General features: G+C 46.3%; 1 protein-coding gene across 1 annotated transcript in view; it reads right to left on the bottom strand.

Moving 5' to 3' along the window:
• The window catches only part of NTN4 (netrin 4), a 47,456-nt gene that overhangs the window by 10,020 nt on the left and 19,758 nt on the right, over positions 1–17,678 (bottom strand). Inside the window, exons 3-5 of the mRNA XM_063154860.1 lie at positions 16,683–16,961; positions 6,967–7,093; positions 5,481–5,669 (exon numbers count right to left, since the gene is read on the bottom strand). Of these exons, the coding sequence (XP_063010930.1) occupies positions 5,481–5,669; positions 6,967–7,093; positions 16,683–16,961 (595 nt within the window). The remainder of the gene's footprint in view (positions 1–5,480; positions 5,670–6,966; positions 7,094–16,682; positions 16,962–17,678) is intronic.

The following is a 17,678-nucleotide window of genomic DNA, read 5'->3' as shown; positions in this document are numbered from 1 at the left end:
TGCACTAGAACTGTGCTGGGACATACTGGGTTCTCAGAAAAGATGCCCTAAAATAGGTGATGTGAAGTTTTCCTTATCTACTCCTTAGAGGGTTTTTTTTACATAAACATGATTTATGTCTGTTACAAAGCTACTTTCCCCCAAAGATGTTAATGTTTTCAAAGAACAGAAATGCAGCTATCAAAAGCATGAGCCAAACCTCTGACCATGTGGTCAGGTCAGCAGGTGATGCTGTGGCCTGCAGGACCAGCAACTGAATGACTTGTGCTCTTCTTGCCTCAGTGTCTGTACCAGGACATGGTATGGTCAGCCTTACACTTTATGGCAAAAAATTCCCTGCTGAAACGCCTTTGCCCAAAGTGTCATTTACATAACATTGAGTTTCCTGAGAAAATTATACCTGTAGGGAATATTTTCATTAAATTCTAATACCAATCTTTCTATTTTGCAACTCTGAAGGCAACAAAGCTGGAAAGCCATTACAGGCAACATATTTTTTTTCTCTTAAAATACTTATTGCTGCACACATACATTTAATTTTGCTCTGACAACATTTTTGTGGTTTCAGGAATCTGACATACCTGGAGTATAGTTTCAAAATATTAAAAGATAGATTAATATTGGCAGTTAACTTAGAGGCGACTATGATTCCAACATCTTTGCCAAAGTAATCCCCAAATTTCCCCCACCCTTTCCACTCGCAAACAAATATAATTATATAAAATTAAAAGATTAGAAAGGCTCTCCACAAACTGTGTAAGTAGCTGCAGGCAGTGAACTCTGGTACCTTTAATAGCATAGTTTTCAACAGCGTGCACTGCGACTTGCATACCTTTCTCCTGAAGTCTGTGAAGTGTTTTACACCTGATACACACAGCCAAATGCTCTATTTTCCTACTAGATGAGGAGGGTATTTTGGCATTCCTCAGGCCCTTCAGGGGAAATATCAGGCACTTAAGGCTCTTCTATTCTCCTCCAGTTAATGAGATAAACCCACTGCTCAGCCAGAGATTTGGTCCTGTTTTGGTCAGGTTTCAGCTGAATTTTACATACAACCCCATTGGGGTTGGAGCTTTTACGTTTTATACAATTCTTCTACATACTTTTTTCCCCCTAATATAAAATTTAACATCAGTGGCAACATTACAGTGAAGCAAGAATATTAAATTTACAAAAGCTGTTATGAAAAAGAGCAGCAAACTCATAGGTAATTAAAAAGACAACTAAAAATGAGAATGTAATTGGCTATACTTTTTAATAAAAGCCAGAAAGAGATGTGTGTGAAGGCTGGTAATTTCTAACAGGCCTGAATATCCACTTCCATGGATCCCATCCTTCCTGGCTACTCCTCCATGAGCCACCAAGGTAGCAGCTGGCAAATTGAAGGTTTTTGCTCTTGGATTGTGGGTGAAGGCCCAAGATGACACTAAAGGGCATTAATCTGAATGGTTTGGGGGAGAAATTTTCAACCCAGTAAATGTTTGTGAAGGGCTGCAGCAGGAACTTGCTGAGCAATGCAGACAGAAAGTGAAGCCCATTGCTATGCACCAAGCACAGAAATTAGGCTCTAGAGCTCAGATGTGAGTGTGTTATATCACATTTAAAAGAAATGCATGGAAAAATGATGGAGTGTTTCCTTACTATGGCAAGGGCAGGAAGGAAAAGGTTGCAGGACTGATGCAGGATTTATATAATGTTTGAAATCTGGAGCTATTGGTCCCTCATAGGCCAGCCGTGCTATGTTGGTTTTAGACCACATTTTCCTCTTTCCACACAATCTGCACCTCACTGTAGCACAGGTAGTAGGAGTGCCCCATCCAGGAAGGTGAGAGGAGCAGCTGAGCAGCAGAGAAAGTAGCCACAGGCAGTGTTGGATGGCATTCATTGTAGATACACAGGTGCAGAGTGTAAGACTCTCAGGGTGAGGCTTCTGCACCGTGCCTGTCTCATGTGCCGTGGCCACTTCACCAGAGGGGCGGGGAGTCTCCACAGCCAAGGGAGCTCCTGTGAGAGAAGGAATGGCTGGATCAAGAGAAACCTTCCATAAGCTTGATCCTTTTCCTTTCTTTTTGATTTGTAAGCAGCATTGCTAAAAATGCCATTTTACCAGCCAGAACTACATAGCAGTATTCTGCATGTGACTTCCATGCACAGATGAATTAACAGCTGCTTGTCCTGGCATTGCATGTGCTGACTGGGATGGAAAATCAGTAAGTGGGATGCCAGCAGAACTGGATTTCCCTGCCCTGGATTGGTGATACTGTTGTGGTTTCCTTGGAAACCTGCTAACCTTTGGAAATGACAAATATTTACCCTCAAAACCCTACAGTTGAAAAGCAAAATGAACTTCGCAATTATAAAACTTGATTTTATTGCCCGCAATTGTACTGTAGCTGAGGCTTAAAAACTCATGAGGATGGAAAGAAAAGAACTCATAGGTATGACAGGGGGAGTGATCAGATTGGTGTTTTAAACATCAGAATGTTTTATTTTATCAGGTACACTCCTACTCCTGAGCAAATATTATATACTCTTTGCCTACAAGAATCTCTAAAGTATCCTTAAAGATTATGGCTTAACAACTCCTTTATTTACTTAGACCTAGGTATTTTTAAATTTTCTGGTTGAACAATAACGGTGTCTCGAGCCAGAAACAAGCAGGCAGTGCCATGGCCTTCCCACGAAAGAATAATAGGACTCCACGCACATCCCTTGTTACTGCAGACCATGGCATGGTGCTTGGAAATGTTCCAGGCATAGGCTGTAATTGATCTTATATAATTTAATTTAACAGTCATTAGTCATTCTCTATGGCCCTGCAGCTGCCATCTCCCCTGTGAGATGCTGAGTCTCTGGGTGCAGGGAGCATTCCTGGCAGCAGGAGACCAGAAGTGAAGAGGTGAAGGGGTCTTAGGGAGGAGTGCTTTTGTGAGGGTTTGAAAAGCCCAGAGAAAAATCATCTGGGAGTTTGGAGTAACAGGGTCTCTGAAAAGAAAGCATTCAGATATTCCCTATATTTGTGGAATTCAGTTTGTGCTAGGAAAAGTTGTCTTCCTCAGACACTTGAAGGACTATCATGCTCTGCAATTCATAAATGCGGAAAAAAAAAAGTGATGAAGTAGATGTACTTAATGAAGAAGGTAAATAAATGTAAACTTTTTCTCACTATACTCAAGAGCACCTTTCAGTTCTTGTTAAGTATATGTTATCTTTGGCTTTTAAATACCAGAGTTCATGAGTATCTAGTGGTCCATAAAGCTGGATTGTTGCATTAAAGAGTGGATTGTTGCATTAAAGAGTAATGGAGTCTTTTTTTTTTTTTATGTGGAAATTGGAATGCCATGGGCCAGAGATTCAGAGATGAATGCAGAAAGCCAAGAGAACCGAGCACTGGCATATGTCAACAAAAATACCCATTAATCATCTAACATCCACAGCTTCCTCTGGCTCATAAAGGTGGGGAGAAACTTTTTAATCAAGAACTCTGGAATTTGGCTAACACATAGTTAATTATGTGATGTACTGCCTGACTTCATCAACAATGGTCTAACTTGCACACAGGCACGTGCACAGGGTTGGCAGCCTTCCCTCTGAGCTGGGGCTGCTTTGCAGCAATATGTCCTAAGACCTCTGGTTCCCATCTGGCTTTGCAAGGAAGGAAAAGCCACTCAGTGCTGGCCAGCCCAGGAGGTGCTATTTGACTTCTTCTTGGACCCTGCAAACAGCCACAGATTATGGACTGGGCAGTCTGGCACAAGGACAAGCCTACAATGAGTCCCTCATGAACTCCCCTACCTCAATGGACTGAACGAGGTGACAAAGGAGGTAGAGCCACTTTTACTGCTTCCAAAGTAAAGGGTGGTGTCTTTAGATGGCCAGAAAACCACACTCAGCTCAGGGCCAAAGCTTCACGTGCCTCAGAAAAGTGCATAATCTCCCCTGATGGGAGCTGGCTTGTAAAGAATATCAGGAATTACAACCCCAGCAAAGATACCAGAAGCACAGTACAATGATGCTTCATAGTTTGAAGGTCCCATGCAACATTTATTTCAGTCTTCTGTCCTGCATTATCTACCAGCAGTCAATTAATACTCTTTTTTCTTTTTTAATCAGCAAGGATGAATCCATAAATTAGGAAAAAACACATAGCCTCTGCTCTGTGTGTAAATACAACACTTAAGCCTGTTTTTTTTCCTAATGAGACTCCAAAACAAAAGTTGATTGCCTAAGTTCTGGCTATAATTAAGGAGGGAAAGTATCTGATATTACAGAGGAGACTTAGAACTTTGATGTATACAAGTAGGTAATGAAACTTTTTAAAGTCATTAAATTCACTGTTTAAAAAAATCATTGTGTACATACTACAGCAGTGAAGTAATTATTTACACAAGCAATGAACTGTGGTCAATTCCATTTCCATAAAGAGAACTAGGGCTGTAAAACAGGCAGTTCAGCTGTTGCTGCCCCTCCTTGCAATGAGTGAAAGGTGGAGAGGAGGAGGACCTCTGCAACAGACTGCCAGGAATCTCATGAGAATTATATGCAGCAAGGGAGCAGGACAAAGGGAGCTGTTCCCCACCAGACCTCAATGAACAACTGAAACCTCACACATCCTCCCAGCCTGGGGTGCAGCTCCTCACTGCAGGAGGGTTCCCTCTTCCTTTACATGCAGGTACTTCTCCTTGAGAGGAGAGAGACGTGCTCAGTGTCTCCTCAAAAGACACAGGCAGGGTGTCAGTTGGATTTCTTTCTGTCACTTGTGAAGGTCCCCCCTCATAGTAAGTGAGTCAGCAAGGAGAAATGTGGTGAAGCCAGTGGGTGGCTGTAGGCTCAGAGAGGAGGGCATGCCTGCACCCTGGATTTAGCTGACCAGTAAAATGTTCTCAGCATAATTTGGGGATCTGGTGTGCCTCATGGTGAGTCACCATCCTCACAGTGGTCCTTGGGGAGTGTGGCTTTTGGATTGCTTCTTTGCTTGGGAAAGATTTAATTGCACATGTGCCTGAGTCATTGCTTTTAGTCTTGCGTCCTCAGTGTCCCACCTTCTGGAATATCAGTTAACAGACAGTGTTCCTGTCTGTCCTTCCATACCCACCTGCTGCTGCTGGGAACACGAACTGGTGGGCGATGCTATTTATCAGCTGCCCCCCTGCTGGCTGAGGAACCCCGTTCTGAGGTTGCAACAACTACCAAACAAGGAGAACATGAAAACAAGATGCAGCTTTTCCTCTCCAAAAATAGCAATAGGAGAAAGTAAATTAATCATCTCTCTTCCCCTGCCCTCAGGCTACAGGGATCCTTGGGACAGATTTGTCAACAGCATCTACAGACTTTCACCCACGCTGCTTTTTGCAAGTAGTATCACAGAGGATTCAAGTGAAGCAAGAAGACTGCTCCAAGGAGGGGGAAGAAGATCTCACCTTTGGTTTGACACTTTCCCCCCTGAGAAGCCCCTCAGTAGCACGTGGCTGCTGACTTACGTTTGCAGGCGTCTGGGGCAGAGAAGGGCCTCCTGAGGTCGCGGTAGAAGCCCAGCTTGCAGCGCTGGCAGTGCTGTCCTTCCGTGTTGTGCTGGCAGTTGTCACAGACGCCGCCGCTGCGATTGCCCGACGCCAGCCACGCAGCCATGTCAAAGTGACAAGTGTCGGCGTGCCCATTGCACTTGCACGCTGAGGCAAAGCCAGAGGGAACAGAAAAACTCATTAAGGCAGTGAAAGATACCGGTTTATAGAAAAGAGACACAAAAACTCAAACCATGTTTTGGAATGGGGACTTAACCTATGAACCTGTTATTCATTCAAATGCATGAAGTAGCACTACATTTTCATCTACATTTCCCAACCTCTGGAGATAACATTTAAGAAAAAGGATTTTTAAAAATTCTTTTACTTCCAATACAGGTTTTCCAGTACCAGGACAGCCACAGGTGGTCAGGCCAGAACAGAGAGACCCACATTTACTGGTCCTGCTGAGGAAGGATCCTTCTCTCCCAGCTTTAGAAATCAGCACTGCCCTATGCAACATTTGCCATGAGGGTGCTGTCAGGATATTCCTCCATAGCTGAGGAGGAAAGAGGCAGGTGGAGGACAGGTGTGTGAGAGAGTACAAGCATCCTCCTTACCCTGTGCTGGCAGTGGAGGAAGTCTGCATGCCCACACGACTGAAGTCAAGGGTCAAGTGAGACTTATTCCAATGCCTGCTCATCCAATGCTGCTGGTGTGAGTAGGAATTCACTGTCATTCCCTCAGGGATCATCCACACTGCAGTGAGCATGACCATAGCCCACACTGGCAGGCTGATGGTTGCTTATGTATGGATAGCATTGTAGCCAGGGCAGGATGGCACTCAGTAGGCCTGCAAGCCTTCCTGGGGTGGTGTGGGGAGTCCTCAGCACCCTTCTGCCTAGACTGCTGCTCTTACTGAAGAAGATGGCTCCATGACCTCTGCATTCCCCTGCTTGCAGCACTCTCCCTAAGCATCCCCCCTGGCACTGCAGAACTGATCTACAAACCTCCAGAGCCCATGGCTGATCCTGCCCTTAGTGCCCAGGGGTGAGCAGAGCCCACACCCAGCAGCAGAAAGTCATACCTCCTGCAAAGGTGTTTGTCAGGATGTCCATGGAGAGGACAAATCTGGCCCCTTGTCAGCTCCAAGGTACCCTGGCAGGCTGCAGACTGCCCACAGCAGCAGACCTTATCCCCAGGAGATGCACTTGGGTCCCAGAGAAAGGCCAAACGAACAGACATGGCGGTCTTGTGAGGATTGCCAAGTGAGGGGCTGTGCAAACAGGGCTGTCCTGGCCACACACACACGGTGGGTGCTGGGCAGGGGTGTGGCAGTGCCTCTTCACTGCTGAGCTTCTTGGAAAACACCTCCCCAGCACCTCAGGATGTGCTGCTCTTGGACACACAGGAGAAAGGCACTCTGGCAAGGATCTGGAGACACCATTCCTGACTGGCTACTTACACTGACACTCCCTGGGGGCTCCGGTCTTGCCATCAGCAGCCTGCCAAGGCTGGTCGTTGTACAGCGGCGCGCAGTGCTGGCAGTGGGGCCCTGCGGTGTTGTGCTTGCACATGCATTTCCCATGGACCTGGTAGGGGAAAGAGAGCAAGGGTCACCCACAGCAAAGGCCAGAGTCTCTGGGGCTCAAGCAATGCCCACACACAGGAAATAGCATGCCAGCTCCATGCTGTTGCATTGACTAGAAGGAGGGATATAGCATAGTGTCCGGTTCAGCCAGGGGCAAATATTCTCTAGTTACACTTTCAGTTAGGTTAGTCTGTGTAGATCTGCATGTCATGGTATTGTATACCATGACATGTTACTTTTGGTAATTACTTTGCTAATTAATTACTCATGGTATATTACTTTTTTTTTATTTTATTTTTTTGAGATCTAAAAGCGTCTTTAGCCATTTCCAGATGCAGCATGAATTTCCAGGAAAATTATTTAAAAAAATGCCGGGATTCAAAGCACCCTTGGGAAACACTGTAAAACCTTTCTCTTTTTCTCTCTCATAAACATGAATACACCTTTTCAGTGTTGCAGGAATAGCACCTACAATCTCAGCACTCAGCTCTGTGTGCCCAGCTATCTCCAGCAAAAATAAGTACGAGAAAAAGGAAAATCAGCCCCCTGAAACATAAATATCTACTCATCCTAGGCAGAATTTTTGCCCCACAAAGGAAGAATCAAGGACAGCACAAGGCCCGTGACTGACTATACTCGGACATGTTCATGACAGATAATTTAACAGCTAGACAGCCCAGTGTAAGGGGGTAATTGGAGATGAAAAGCCAGCACAGCACACTTGGTGCCAGCTGCCCTGTCAGTCCCTGGCATTACTCACCCCGTTGGCAAATGCAAAGAAAACAGGATGTGGCCAGAGGGCACGAGCAGCCGGCAGTGCCTGGATGCAACGAGACCAAGCTCTGCAGCAGCATGGCTCTGCTGGCAAGAATGAAGGCCCTGCCTTTTCCCATGGAGCATGGCAGGTAGCTGCCTACTCTAGCTATTTTGATATGTGCCTGTGTTTGCAGCTTTACTCTGCTCCACATTTTGCTTTTAAATGCAGAGTTCAGCTTCTCCTGCTGCTCGTGATGGAGCCAGGGGCCCCAGTCTGTGCTGCCAGCGTGGCCCTGTGCTCATGCCACAAGCTGGCCATAAAACCAACGGAGCTGCACCAGCTGCTGCTGCTTTTGGCATTGAGGGGAGCACAGGGTGGCTGGGGCACCTGGTGATCCAGCCTGGAGCTGGGCATGGCTTTAACTGCTACTGGAAAATGCTGCCTTCCACAGAGTTTAACTTTGGTTTTACAAGCGTGCTGTCCCTAACTGCATCACTTGCTGTCGAGACTGCCACACAAAAAGGTTCCTGTGAAAAGCCTGAAGAGTAAACAAAACAGAAGAGGACCTTGAACATGTTGTAAACAGCTCCTGCTTATTACACAGGTGCACACACACACACACCACACACATTCCTGGCTTATGGTGACTTTCTGATTTATTAATTTGAATAGATTAATTAATTTATTTCAGTTGCTATCTTACAGAAGTCAAATGTAACCAGTACAGATAAAATTTCAAAACTGACCTGAAAAGTCTTTCCAAGAGTTTTAAGCAGAAATGAAAATAGCAAGATCTTTCAAAAACTTCTTGAATTCATTCCTGTCCCATTAAAATATCAGATCATCAAAAAATACAAACAGCAGCTGTGCTTTGTAAGCAATGCATAGGTACGGATGGAGTCAGAATGCACAAGCATCTAAGCTAAAGTGAAAATACTAAGCTAACATGGTTTTCTGTGCTATCTGGCCTCATCACAGGAACTAGTTGGTTTCACTGCAGATACTACTTGGTCTGCCTGGTTTACTGTATTGATATAAGCTTAAATGTGTGCTGATGTCTGAAAAGAATGAGAAGCAAACATAGAAAAGAAACAACAAACTTGTGGAGGGTATATTTAGTTCTCAAAGTGTGTTTTGTGTTTTCATATTTTCATTTTTGCTACAACCAACAAAATGTTCTTCAAGCTTTCAGATACCTCCCTTTCCTAAATTACCACTCACCAATAAATTTCTGTCTCATATTTTTTAGGCAAGGTGCACACACAAGCCAATGTCACAGAATCTCTTCACACATATTTAAAACCTGCATGGAAACAGAAGATGACTGAATTTATACTGGTCATCTTCTGGTGGTTTTGATGGTGTCCTAACTCTTCGATGCCACTTTTGGTAGGAGCTTCTTGCAAGACCCTTGGCCATTGAGTGGTTAGGGCTAGACATACTAGCCTGAACCACATCTGTGGCCAGAGACATCCTCCAGAAACCCTTCCTCACAGGACTGTCCCAGCTGTAAGGGTAGAGGGACCCACCAGACCCAGGACACACATGATCAAGAAGGGAAGGTGACTGTAAGGAGTCAGAGGGTGCCATGGTCAAAACCAGAGGGTCCTTTGGTGCTTTTGCAATCATGATGCCAAAGTGAGAAGGACATGGGAGCAGAATTGCAATTGAAATTGTCTCAGACATAAGGACACGTGTGATTACTGTGGGGATGTGTGCTCCCCCTTTCTATGCCCACAGCCTGTAGTCTCACCCTCCAAATTCAGTTTGCTCCTTTCCAAAGCCACACAAAGAATCAGTGGGGACTCAATCAATCATCCAGAGGTTGCTCAGCATTAATAATCCAAAAACTCATCTGAAACTCAGCAGCATCTCAGCAGAAACCCTCAAAGGATTAAGCATCCCAAGACACCAGCAGACAGCAAGGCAAAATGCCTCACCAAGGAGCTTTCATGGCTCTAAAGACAAGAGCTTGGATTTTCTGAAAGCCCAGGTACTGTAGAATAGAACATTGTTGCATTGCTGAAATAAAGAAAGGTGGGTGAAAATAAAACAGAATAGGATGGGTATTCCAAGAATCTGCTGTGCCACCATTAATTTGGCATGCAGAGCTAATAAATAAACCACTGAATAGCTGTGCACCAATATATTAATATTAATCTGCATGTGAACTCTAAGGAAAGAAGTTGTACATAATTAAAAAACTGTTGCAGCAATGGAAGGCTTGTGGTCTCTCACACTGTGGCAAGGACAGCTGCAAAAGAGCCAAGTTGGAGATGATGCAAATCAAGCAGCTGGTGTTTATCTAGATAGACTCAGAGGCAGAGCATGGCATGACACTCCTGGTATAGATTGCTTGTAAAGGCGCCATGCACCCGGGCAAAAGGAAACAAATGGTCTCTCTGGAAAGCTTAAAAAATAACAGAGTAGCACAATTCTGCTGTCTGTGCAAAGGCAAGCACAGGGCCAGCACAGAGGCCCGTGGGCTCGGGCTCCTGCCTGACTCAGCGGGTGCTGTCCAGCTGGGCCAGGAGGAACCTGTTCCCCATTCGTACCCTAAGGGTGCTGCCTTGCAGTTTCCTTTCCTCAGGGTTTATCACAACCTGCCTCCATCAGCTGCTCCCTCCCAAGTGCAGATCCCTCTGTGGATCCCACACGGCCTCTGCTCACCTGGGCAGGGCCTGCCAGGGCTGTTCAGTAGCCCAGCCTGCAATGCACACTGCAAACCTGTGTGCCCCTGCTTGCTGCAGGGCTGGGCACCCATAATCTCAGTGGGATTCCTGTTTGGGTGAACGCCTGCAGAGGCCTGGCAGATGCAATGGCCTGGCTGACCCCGCTTCTGCATCAGAAGCAGCTACCCAGACCCCAGTCTTTGGAAATAAGCTTTGGAAAAGGCAGCAGGTTTCCCAATTCTGACACTGCCGTGCCTTTGCAGCGCTGCTACTTAAATGGGCTGAGAAAGCTTTGCCTCTCCAAGGTCCCCTCACAGTGGCCCCAACCCCTCTCAGCCAGGTAGAGTGTGGGGTGCAGACCCACTAAGGAAGAAGCTAAAGGGGCAGTCAAACTGAGGGAGCAGAGGGAAACAGTCCTTAGTAGCTTGCTTCTCAGTGCAACCATTTAGTTAGTACCTTCTTTTCCATATTCCTTTTTCAAAGAAGTTTAATGAAAAGTCAGACCTAAGTGATTCAAAAACCTTGCCTCAGGCTGATGTATTTGTTCTCTTAAAATAGCATTACAATTACTACCACCCAAAACAGCTCTGCATTGAAATGTCTCTCCAACCTAGCTTTATCCCACTGAAGAAAATATCTTCTTTCTTTTACGTAATTCCAGCATGACAGCAAACATTTTTATGCATTGGAAACAACAAAAAAGGTGGATAGTAGCAAGCCCTTTCTTGCAGCCCATAGGTAGACATGTATTTTTTTTTTAGTAATAAAGAAATCCTATGAGAGGTAGAAATATGAGAAAGGTCAAGAAGGGGTAATACAAGGAGAAGTGGCAGCAGGTGAAAAACAGCCAACAGACTGTCTGCACTGGACAAAATTAATGTCTGTGAGAGCTGTAGGAGGGCCACTTGTGAGACTGGTCTGCCATGCAAATACCCTGTCATGGCACAGAGCAGCTGGGAGACGGGGCTGAGAACCCAGCCCAGCAGCTCTGCTGGGACACAAGGTAGATGGGAAAATGACATACCTGGCCTTCAGGATTTCCCCAGCATCTCAGCACCTTTCTGAAGGCAGAATCTCAGAGTCTGATCCCTGTGCACTGACAGGGGGAAAAGCACATATTTTCTGCCCTTTTCATTCACCTCAGCTTATAGCTAGCTGTAAGGCATACCCACTAGGGTCATTATGGAGCATCACTAAGTACACAAACACAATTGCCAGTACGTCTCACTCCTTTAAGCATTCACACGGCTCCTGACACATTTAAGCAGCAAGGCCTTCCTATAACATTTTTCATTTTGTCATGGGGTCTTTATATCCAGTTCACTTTCACACTGTTCCCCTTCTTAGCTTGACAGCCCAGTCGCAACGTCAGTCACTGGAGGGCACAATGCAAAGAGTGTTACAAAAGTTGCCTTCTGCAAGATAAACGAGCGACTGATTTCTCTATACAAAGACAGTTGCTAGGCCATGCTTCCTTCCAGAGCCTTTTGTTGCCAAATTATAACCTTCCAGCGCTTCCTTTCACATTGCAAATACATAGGGCTTTTTCTTTAGTTGAATCCTATAAAATCCTTTTCCCCATATTTATCATGTTCCAAAATGTTAGGCAGTGACAAAGACTGCTGCACTGAGGGAAAAATGCTTTCAGTCACCTGTTATAAATTGATTTATATTGTAAGAATTCACCCACTATATGGAGTCCAACACAAATGCACACTAAAAGAAAATCAATGTCCCAAAGACCTGATAGCATAAACAGTCTAAATAGCTGGGAGGGGCAACTGCTTTTAATAGAATTTCCTTTTTGGAACTGTTAAAACTGTATTTTTTTTTCTCTCTCTCTCTTGTTTTATTTTTTTTTAGCTTTCATGGAAAATGGGCACGATTCTAGCCTAAGGGAAAATGGCAGCATTCACACTGAGTCTCTAACCATAGCTTTTAAACTGTGTTGTGCTTCAACTGCTGTGCCAGTTTTAGAACCAATGCCTACCGGTGGCTGTCAGCACATGGAGAGGTATTCTTTTCCCAAAGCACCAGACAACCAAATTTATGCATGAGAAAATTCTCATATCCTATCTTGTTCTTGTGAAAGAATACAAAGCTTGTTGTCCAGGGTGTGGGGGCTGTGCAGTAGGGCTTTTTTTAATTCCTTGTACAATAGGCTTCTGTCAGCGTTGCTCTGGAAGACCTTGAGCATCTTTTGATGTCAGTAGCATGATAACAATTTATAACAGCCACTGGGTTGGCCACATGGGAAGTGGGGGGAAATATTCCCCTGCCTAACTACAGAAGTGCTTTAGCAGAGTATCTTAGTCCACCCAAGATCCCAACCTTCAAAACTATGGAAGAAGCTTGGAGAGATCAGCTAGCTAAGCTGCAGGAATCTGCATTCAGGGAGGGCCAAGGAGTCTCTGAGATGGATGAACTCCAGCTCTCACCTTGAAACAGAACTGCAGAACCCAGGTGAGGATCTCTGGGTTTGCTTTCCCCACTTTGGATTCCTAAATTGCAAGATCCTACTTATCCAGGCTTACACAACACTTGCCTCTCCTCTTGCGTGCCACTTGCCGCTGCTGCAAGCAGGCCACGGGGAAGCTTTGGCTGGTAAGAGGCATGCAGAGCAAGCATGCACTGCAATGGCTCCATGTGCAGAGGTACTGGCAAAGGGTGAGAAGCTCCTGTGCCACAGATCAGAGGAAAAAACAGTTTTCTTGTGTCCACTGAAGATCAGGAGGGATCTCCTATTTATGTAAACTCATTTGTTTGCTCATATTTGTGGTTTGCCATGTAATGCAGCTCAAGAAGTGACCAGCTGCTTAGCATGGTATGGTAGGAGGTCTGTCTGTACATGCATATCTTTTCCTGGGTATGCACTGGGCTTTTGCTGATGAGATTTGAGTAGTGACCTTTTGAATAAATTTGGGAGAAGTAGGGAAGAGAGAAAGTGTATCTGTATCAACCTGACGGTTGCCTGTTGCACACAAATGTCCAACAAGGAACAGACAGGATCATACTACCCATGAGGAGCAGCCCTTGCCATCCCAGGCAGACAGGTGTTCTCTCGGGAGCTCATGGAAATACACCATCTGCTAGAGCAGAAGTTCCACCTGTGTATTCAGAATTCACCTAAAGGCTGACATGGCATTTCTGGTGCAAAACCAGAGTTTTCCTGCACAAATTCCATTCTCTTTTAGGAAAAGGGTAGGTGGGGGAATTGCCACGAGGAGAGGAGCATCATGGAGAGTTTTGCAGCTAGACGGTGATGACGGGACAGAAATCTCCTACCAGACTCTGTCAAGTTGAACTTTGCTTTGACTTGGCTCAGACAGATTGCAGACAGAGGTTTCACCACCCCAGAAAATGAAGCTAGAGCTGCTTCTGCCAGGGTAGAAGGAACCCTTCTTTGTTCCACCCTGTTTGCATCCCAGCCCACACACTGAGGGTGTTCCAGGTAAGTATTATCTCATGGCCAAGTGGACTTGTGGCCTCACTTCAGCCACTCACAATATTTACCTTCAAAACCATCACTTTCTCAACAAAATTGCCAAGATCTCAAGAAAAAAATACATCCAATGGGAGGAATCCTGTGGCAGCAAGCTGGGCCCATGTCCCATGCTGACCATCCTGGCCCCTTGGGTGAGGATCCTGCATCAAACCTGCCAGAGCAGCAGCCCCCAGCATTCCCACATACTCACACTCTTTTGTCAGATTGTCTCTGGGTGAGGTGGATGAAATGCTTCTGCTCACTCTGTGAGATCTGACTGAGATCTGGCAGCTGTGCCCAGTGCTGCTGGGATTCCCCAGAGCAGCCCAAGAGAAAGATAAATATATCACATTTACTGCCCAGAGCAGCCCAAGAGAAAGATAAATATATCACATCTGTGTCTTCTGCTGGCCAGGCAGGGACTGAAACTAAGGCTGCAGTTAGGATTTTGCCTATAGGCTGAGAACAAGTGGGGGGCTAAGAAAACTGCCACAAAGATTTTTTGGAAAAGTTGTTCGGTTTATTATTAAACGATCTTAAACATGCTTTGATTTCGATGTTAACTGTAACTTAGGGCATATTCTTCAGGAGTGCTCTTGTCTAAACAAGCATGAAAACAGAACCAGATTTTATAATCGTATTGTGAAATGATACTGTGCTTCTGTTGTCCTCAGTTTTACACTGATGGTTCTGATAAAACCCTTGGTAGGTAGAGGTTCATAAAGACTATACTGAAATCTCTATCAACCTCTTGAATGACTGGTCATAATTCTTCAGATTTATGTTTTCTGTGAGTCTTTTAGCTGAAATGGATAAAAATGCTCCCTCTCTGAAATCCTACTCTCTTTTCAGAAGTTTTTTCACTTCTACCACCTAAACAGCCATGGACATCGCAATCTTTTGTCCCTTTTCTGTTCATTCACATGTGTGATGAATTCTTCCTATCACCTTGGAAATAGCTCTCTCTTCCAATCTTGATGCAATGCACTGGCAAACTCCAGGCTGGGTTGCAGGAGGTGGGTGCCACTGCAGTCCCCAAACAGCAGTAGCCTCATGCCACAGGAGCCAGGCATGGACTAGGCTCAGCCAAAACTGCCCCGGCTCTATGATGGAAAAGGTGGTATTGGGAGAGGAAAGCTCTTACCACACCTTGACCCTCCCTGCAAACCACGAGGCATTGTCACCCCTACACTGGCACAGCCCTCATGGGACATGCAGGATGGGGGGTAAGTAAAGCACAGTATGACACAGCAAAATGAGTCAGCCTCACTGCAGAAACGTCACCTTTGGGACTCCTGCCACATAAGCATTTATAACCAGAATTGAATTTCCCCCTCGGGGCCAGCACAGGGGTTTGTTGCTATTTCTTGCTCTGTTTCCAGTGTGATTTTGGCACTTGCTTCCTTCCCCCAGCCCTGCCTGTTACCTGCACACTACGGTTGCCACAGCCTGTAACTGTACTGGAGGCCTATTTGCCTGCAGGCTCTGTTACAACTCTCAGTGGTGCTCCAGGGCACGCTCCCATGCAGTTGTATACCACCAAAATAATCCTGAGCAAACACCTTCTTTCAAAGACTTTCACTCAGGGGACATCTGCAGAAAGCGGAGCAGTGCTACTTGAAACACTCTTATCAATCACAGAGCTGCACGCTTTCAAACTGGTATATTTTCAAGATGTTGCAAGGCTAGCTCTAGTGGAAGGGAAACATCCTGTCTGCTTCATGTCTGAGACTGTAATTAAGTGAAATGAGAGCTCCCCAAAGAGCTGGACTCCTTACCTAGACTAACTGCCTGTTTTTTTTAACCATCTTTCTCAGTCTAACATTCAGTACAGTATGTTTGGCTGTTCTGTCTTTCCCTACTGCTCTTCCTTCAGCAAAGCCAGAGCTTTCAGAGCCAGCCTGGATGAGCAGAAAGGATAAGATGTGCTGGTGGCACCAAGTGTCCCTGGACTGGCTGGGTACAGGCACGCCATGCCACAGGCATCCAATGTGTTGGCCACTGCTGTGCCTGTCACCTGCCCTATGGGTTAGTGCCTCTTGCTTCCCTGGAGTTTAGGTCTTGGTGGGTCCTTAGGAATTGGAGCTCAGAGCTCTTGTGATGGGAGTCCTCTCAAAACCAGAGCACAGAGTTTTTTTCCGGAGAAAGGTATTGCAAAGTGCAATAGAAAGCCCATGAGTGAGAGTCAAAACCATCTCTATCCCCTTGGTTCAAGACCCAACCCATTATCTTTGGATCCTCCAGAAGCAATGGTAGTTACGTGATGCCTCGTATCTTCAGAGAAGCTCTCCTCCTTCTTTGTTACCAAAATGCCCTGCATTTTTTATCCTTTAGATATTGTGTTATTGCAAGTCAGCATTTGGGGAAAGATGGATGTCAGCAATTTAATTATTTTTAAAGATTTACCTGAAATAAATAAACTACTGCGGAGCACCTTTGAAAAGGATGAGAGTCCCACACCAAGACACAAAGGAAGTTCAGCGCTTCAGCCCCACATGGAGACCACCCCCTTTGTAAAGACCATTTCTGCTCACTGTGCTTGGAGCTCAGGGCATCAAATGTCAAATATTGCGTACTTGGACCTACACCATATTCTATACAGTCCCTTACTGTTTTCAAAATTCTGCTTTCCTGCAGTGTGTTGTGCTGTGAGACATTGTTGGGTGCACGTACGTACCACATGGAAAACCCCAGCTGCTTTGGTGGGCCTGAATCCAGCGACAGGGATGCAGTGGTCGGCGTGGCCGTTGCAGAAGCAGCTGCCCTTGACGATGAAGTCGTAGATGGCGTAGTGCAGGGCTGGCGGGGGCTGCGGGGCCGGGCTGGCCGCCAGGCAGGGACAGCCCTGCCGCTGCAGCAGCCGCACCCGCAGGTTGGTGATCTTCAGCTGCGCCTGGGCCTCCGCGCTGTACGGGTCCTCCGCGGCGTAGGGCGGCGACAGCGCTCGGAATATCACCTGGCAGAGAAACACAGCGGTGACACAGCTGGGAATATCACCTGGGCAGAGAAACACAGCGGTGACACAGCTGGGAATATCACCTGGCAGAGAAACACAGCGGTGACAGGGCTGGGAATATCACCTGGGCAGAGAAACACAGCGGTGACAGGGCTGGGAATATCACCTGGCAGAGAAACACAGCGGTGCCAGGGCTGGGAATACCACTTGGCAGAGAAACACAGCGGTGCCAGGGCTGGGAATATCACCTGGCAGAGAAACACAGCGGTGACAGGGCTGGGAATATCACCTGGCAGAGAAACACAGCGGTGACAGGGCTGGGAATACCACTTGGCAGAGAAACACAGCGGTGACAGGGCTGGGAATATCACCTGGCAGAGAAACACAGCGGTGACAGGGCTGGGAAGATCACCTGGGCAGAGAAACATAGCGGTGCCAGGGCTGGGAATATCACCTGGCAGAGAAACACAGCGGTGACAGGGCTGGGAAGATCACCTGGGCAGAGAAACATAGCGGTGCCAGGGCTGGGAATATCACCTGGCAGAGAAACATAGCGGTGCCAGGGCTGGGAATATCACCTGGCAGAGAAACACGGTGGGTGAAGCAGAAAGCAGGATGTCAGCCAGTCCCAGGGTGGGCCGTGGGGTGAAATGGCAATGACAGCATCCTCTGGGAGTGTGCACCAGGCTCTCATGATGTTCTACCCTCTCTATAAGG

The sequence above is a fragment of the Melospiza melodia genome, chromosome 4 (assembly GCF_035770615.1).
Source record: "Melospiza melodia melodia isolate bMelMel2 chromosome 4, bMelMel2.pri, whole genome shotgun sequence".
NCBI classification, from domain to species: Eukaryota; Metazoa; Chordata; class Aves; order Passeriformes; family Passerellidae; genus Melospiza; species Melospiza melodia.
Note: the sequence above shows the minus strand (reverse complement) of the source record. Positions and strands in the feature narration are given on the sequence as shown.